The 6,000-nt window shown below is 38.0% G+C and overlaps 1 protein-coding gene across 2 annotated transcripts in view; it reads left to right on the top strand.

Moving 5' to 3' along the window:
- edil3a (EGF-like repeats and discoidin I-like domains 3a) overlaps positions 1–6,000 on the top strand; it is a 120,519-nt gene that overhangs the window by 37,071 nt on the left and 77,448 nt on the right. For both annotated transcript variants that reach the window (XM_005722319.1, XM_005722318.1), the window contains exon 3: positions 4,782–4,910. In XM_005722319.1, coding sequence (XP_005722376.1) covers positions 4,782–4,910 — 129 coding nt within the window. The remainder of the gene's footprint in view (positions 1–4,781; positions 4,911–6,000) is intronic.

Here is a 6,000-nt window from a genome sequence, read left to right as displayed (position 1 = left end):
AAAAAAAAAACACCTGGGTCACCTGTATGGAGAAAAAAACCAGAAGAGAAAGCAAACAACAAAGAGCAACATAATAAAAAAAACGGCACCATCACAATAAACTAGCTAGCAGTAGATATCAGTAGATACTAAATAATAAACGATATTGTGCAGCACGCAAGATAGACAGCGCACAATGTGCTTTGAGGCAGCAGCCAAGAAAGCTGTAGTCCGCGTCTGTGAATACCCGTGTGTACATTAGATTACACACAGGTGCACTCTATTTAGTCATTGGCACTCATCAGGCAATGTCTATGGGCAACTGACTGCACTCAGAGCAAAGGGGGCTGAATAATTAAGCACACCCCACTTTTCAGTTAATTATTTGAAAAAAATGTTTGGAATCATGTATGATTTTCGTTCCACTTCTCACGTGTACATCACTTTGTATTGGTCTTTCACGTGGAATTCCAATAAAATTGATTCATGTTTGTGGCTGTTTGTGGATGCGACAATGTGGAAAAGTTTAAGGGGGCCGAATACTTTTGCAAGCCATTGTAGTAGAAGCATTAGCAGCTAATACTTTCCAGCAATCAGCAACACACAACTTAAATGGTACATGGTGTGTGTTTGTGTGAAGAAAACACAATTTAATGGCACACCATGTTTACTCCCTCGCCTTTCCTTGGAAAGTTGCTTCTTTTCTCTAAGTAGTGTTTGGTTTTTCCTCTCTGTTGCTTCCATCATGGCTCCCAGTACTTAATCCTTTCTAGAAATGGGCAGCTGTTGGAGTGAATAAGGGATTTCTTTCTTTTTTTGTTTATAGCATTAAAAAACACTTCTTTCTTAATGAAAATCATCATCCTTTTAGTTGAAAAGTTTGGAGACTATAAACTAACTTATTTCTTTTTTTAAAAATGTTTTTGTAACTATTATTTTCCCAAGAAATTAGAAACAGAACGCGGTTTTGTTTTGGTTCATGTTTTTTGTAAGTTTCTGAAAAATTGTGTCAGTCTCAGCCCACCGAGGGCACGAAAGTAGCTGTTGCAATTTTCATGTGGTGTTTTCCACTGGCGAGACAATTTGCTCTCTCTCAGATGAACAGTTTTTGATATTATATGCTAAGTGGATGTCAGATTTTTGTATGTGTGCTAATGTGATCTGGCATTTGATCCTGACTCATAACAGTTCTGCAGTTCCTCAGTTTTTGGCTTATTTTGAACTCATACCATACAAAAGTTTGCTTAATTTCCGGCACACTGGGGCGTTTTTTTTTTCTTCCTGTTTTTCTTTTTTTTTTGACAGAAATTATGAAATCAAATGTAGATGTCATACTGAACACTCTTTGTATCTCTCTGACACACTAACTGAGAAACCATTCCCTCCCTCTTTTCTCTCTCACTACCTCCTTTTGTCCCCACTTTTTCTGTTTTATGCACTTGCCATTAGGGATGCTGTCAGTACAGCATGGTGCGACTACAGATCATTACATCAAAAGAGCCCTGAAACCTGTCAACCCCCTTTCTCACAGTGAGCAGGTCCTCTGTGAAAGCTATTATACAAGCCTCTGTTCAACTGATTATCCACCACTCTGATTATTACTAATACAGGTCCAGGATTTGAAATAGCATGACTTCGATAGGATTACCTCATTTGAAATTCACACCTAGAGGCCTACTAATTCCAGTGAGAGAACAATAATAGGGTCGGTAGTGATTTTGTATTTATTTGTTTATTTACTTCATTTTTTTTCCTATTCTTTTTATGGGTTGGGGCTAGTGTGAAATGGTTGCCCTGTTGATATAGTAAACAATTTAAGGCTGCAGCTTTTTACTTGACGTTGTCAAATGTTGTGCTCATGGCTGCTAATTTGTCAAACTGACTTAAGAGGGCATGAGATTCTCACCCTTGAGACTTCTTCTTGTTTCCCATCGCTTAAAATGAAATAAGAGACCTGTCAAAGCACAGTTTCCCTGTCAACTCTAAGATATGACTGTAAAATGACTGGAATAGAAATCGCATCACAAGATAGGAAACTTACAAGGGCATGCTGATGAAAAGAATTCGGATTTGCTAGTTCTTTTCTCAGCAGCCTTTTTGAAACTTTAGAGTCATGTTAGATATCATTACTAAATGCAGATTGTGCAGTCAGTTCATGCTGTTGGCAATGTGGTAGCTCTTGTTTATAGATTAAAAAGCATGAAAGATAAATAGATTCAAAAAAATAAATACTGTACTAAAATTAGCCCATTTTTATGGGTCCCTTACAAAGCTCAGTTGCTGCTCCATTATATAAATATCAATTAACTGGTTCACAGGTAACATGGTCGTATTATAATATACTACATTTGAATTTTTCTGGATATAAATTAAATCAAAATCATGCTTTTATAAGCTGCTTTAGTTGCGCAAATGCTAAACATGGGTCCTTTAAGCCCTTTGGTAGCTGGTTGCTTGGCAACATGACAATGTCATGATATAGAATAAGAACCTTCATTGGCTAAAGATGTCTCCCGTATTTGGTTGCTGTACTTGTGATCCTGTAGGAGGAGTTTGCGGACAGGCAAACAATGATTTTGTGGTTTATAATAAGATTTAATCTAAACATTACATTTTACAATAAATGATCAATTGACATGTACCTAGCTAGCACCCAGATGCCTGGGTGTAGGCGTGGGTGACGAGGGTTGACATGCAGCAAGGAGTCTGGGGTGGATGCAAGCCTGGGCGACCACAGTAAGAATTCAGCCTAAGTGCACACATCACTAGGTGAGCAACGAACACGCCCCATCAATCTGCAAAGTTTTGACAGACTCAGTGCAGTTGTACAACTCAATGTATAAAAGATTAGACAGATATTGGCAGGTTTTTGAGTTATGAAACCTACAAGCTTGCATCTAGGCGTCATCATTAACATTTTGCCTCATTCTGCAGGCTAGTTCATGAAAGATTTTGAATGTCACAGTTTTGTGGGCATTGGCAGTTAATTAATTCATTGCTGTATCATACACAGCAGGTTTTGTTATAATAATTTTTATTCATAACCTTAGTTATCATTATGGGTTGCAAAGAGGTACCATAACGAGAACAAAAACAAAAAGAAGAAAGAAAAAACAGCAACAAACATGGAAAGAATCATGCTCCAACAGAGTTATTAATCATTACCGGCGTAACTCTGAGGCGTTTTCTTTTTTTTCTTTTTTTTTCTTTTTTTATTGAAATTCATTCTATTGTTTGCTTAAATCCCAAAGCATGAATTCTGTAGTGGCGAAGCTTCCCAGTGTTCTGTGCACCCAAATATTGATGAGAAAACAATGGTAATGATGAATGGGGTTTTGTTTACACAGCATGTGAATACATGTGATTTGTGGCTATGAATATGAATTCCCTTGCAAATTAGTGTTTGGCTCATAGGAGCCTTTTGTGTTCTGAGCAGCACTGACCCTCACACAGGGTACAGCATAAGCGTTTGATTTTCTGTAGGAATGCTGAACTGCGGTTATCTGTGCACAACATGGGGTAACTTCAACCAAATGGACAGATTTTATTGGTGGAGGTCATTTGCACAGCACTGAAAGCAATAAAAACATCCACTGAAGCAAACTATGCAGAAAACAGTATGTTCCAATACAAATGAAGTGACTTAAAGGATTGCCTCAGTTTATTAGTAGAGTAAATTTGCTACAATTTTCTGAAATTCAAACAATGTTTCTGTCTTTTGGTAATGCTTTTGTGTCACAAAAGTACTTTGGAACACCAAAGGGCAACAAGTATCTCAATAAAAAAGCCATTGCAGTCATTGGAGTTAACAATTTAATGTACATTGGAGCAAAATAAGAACATCATGTGACCTTTTTAAAATGTTTTTTGCACCAATATATTTATAACTATTAAAGACAGTGCGTTTGTGCTGGCCATTCTGCTGCACATTCACAACTTTAGACTATACCTTATATTGTTCAAACCCTCAGAGGTTGGCTAGCCTGCCCCTAGTATTCAGGACAGCAGCAGTACTTTCACAGTGGCAATCACTTGAGCAATCACTTCTTCAGAGACTATTATTTTGCTCTGTGGAGTACAAATTCAGTACAGTATTAATAACGATTCTCCATTTTGGGGGACGCATGAACAGAAACTCTTAAAACTGGTGAATTGTTCACAACAATGGCCACTTTTCATTAATTCAAAATAATAATAATCTTGTTTCAAATTTAAGTAACTGCTTAGTCAAAACTCGACTTATTTGTGTGAGGATCTGTGTGTGTACGTATGCGTGGGTGATGCCGTGGGTACATTTCAGTGCATAGATGGTGGTGCTCCATTTTACCTTGCAGCTAGTCTGTGCTTTTCGCTTAGCACTGTGAGAATGAAGTGTTGCCTTCCTGGAGGGGACACATTCAGTGATTTCTAGACGGTGCCTTGGGCCGCCCTCTAGACAACAGACACCAGCAGCAGTCACTGAAAGACAGACTCTCCCGACACTCCTTTCATCCTCAGTTTCTCCTGTCAAGCAGTTTTACTTAAACACCACCTCACGATGTCTCCCAGAATACCTTATGTATTAAAACTTTGTGTGTTATTGTGTGCTATTAAAAACTGTAGATGTGTTTAATGGGACACCCATTGTTTAGTTTATTAGACTACTGGCTGGATAATGATGTCTAAGTACACTTTTGTATCATATACCAAAATTATTGTGGAATATTATCTGCTGCAATTTGCTCTTGTGTGTACAGTTAAAAAATTTTTTTTTAAAAGCCACCCCCATCATCGGTGTCTGTATTCTTCTTTTTTCTGTGCAGGTCCTTGCCATCCAAACCCTTGCCACAACAGAGGAACGTGTGAGATCAGTGAGACCTACAGGGGTGATACCTTCATTGGTTATGTGTGCAAGTGTCTACCAGGTTTCAGCGGAGTTCACTGCCAACACAGTAAGTTGGACCAGCCTCTTCCCTGTCCCTTATTTAAAGTGTCTTGAACGATTACGGAACTTAATATAAAGTCAAAAGGTTTGCAAGGCCTCTGTGTCTCTTTTATGGCATTACCAGGAAGAATGATTGGTCTGTTTGATCATAACGATTTTCTAACAGGAGTCAAATAATAACCTTGAGCAGTGAACAGATGTTGAAAAGCTGACAAAAAGTAAATTCCTGGTGAAAGGATGAGTTCAGCAAAATGATAGTGAGTTCAGGAGAGAAAGGAAGCGCTGAGCTTGCTTCCTTTTGTTGAGCATGCTCTTAATAAAGGTTGGTGTCAGAGGGTTTGTGCTGCCTGTGAGATAACTCTCGACAGTATGTTAGACTGGGAACACTGTTCTCATCCCATGCACAATTTATGCTGTCTTAGGAACTGACCTTTTGAACTCTTAAACTAGCACCTGGAATATGGGGACAAGGGTAATTAATGACTGCAATCATGGGGTACAAGCACATTTGGGTGTGACCAACACTATCGATCCTTAAACTATTATTGAGACCGAGCAAGTCAGATATATAATTATTTTTCTTTGAACAGCAACATGCATCAATTCACGTTTCAAAGCTTCATTCAGCTATTGTTTAGATCCAATATCTGTTCTGAAAGAATGAGTCTGTTTCGCTTTAAGTATTCTTGGTAGTCTCAGCAGTTTTTGCAGTCAATTTAATAACAAAAATGTTAATAATACTTGTAGCTGCTCTTACAAAAAATAGTCTGTTATTAAATAGGACCGCTAAAGCTGAGCAAATTAGACTATTTATTTGAAAATGAAAAGTCATACATAACAAATGTGAGGTAGCATGGTGGTGTGTTGCTTAGCACCGTTGCCTTACAGCAAGAAGGTCCTGAGTTTAAAGCAAATGGCCAGCTAAGGCCCTTTTGTGAAGCGTTAGGATGTTTTGTTTACGTTTGTTCCTAGTTAATCTTGGAGGACAGAACCCACAAAGAATAAACTAAAAACCTAGAAAAATAAATTGTGTTAAACTAAATAAAAACAGAACTAAAACTAAATACTTTCAAACAATAAAACTAGTGGCCACGGGT

The sequence above is a fragment of the Pundamilia nyererei genome, unplaced genomic scaffold (genome assembly GCF_000239375.1).
Source record: "Pundamilia nyererei isolate P.nyererei 1_Seehausen unplaced genomic scaffold, PunNye1.0 scaffold00006, whole genome shotgun sequence".
NCBI classification, from domain to species: domain Eukaryota; kingdom Metazoa; phylum Chordata; class Actinopteri; order Cichliformes; family Cichlidae; genus Pundamilia; species Pundamilia nyererei.
Note: the sequence above shows the minus strand (reverse complement) of the source record. Positions and strands in the feature narration are given on the sequence as shown.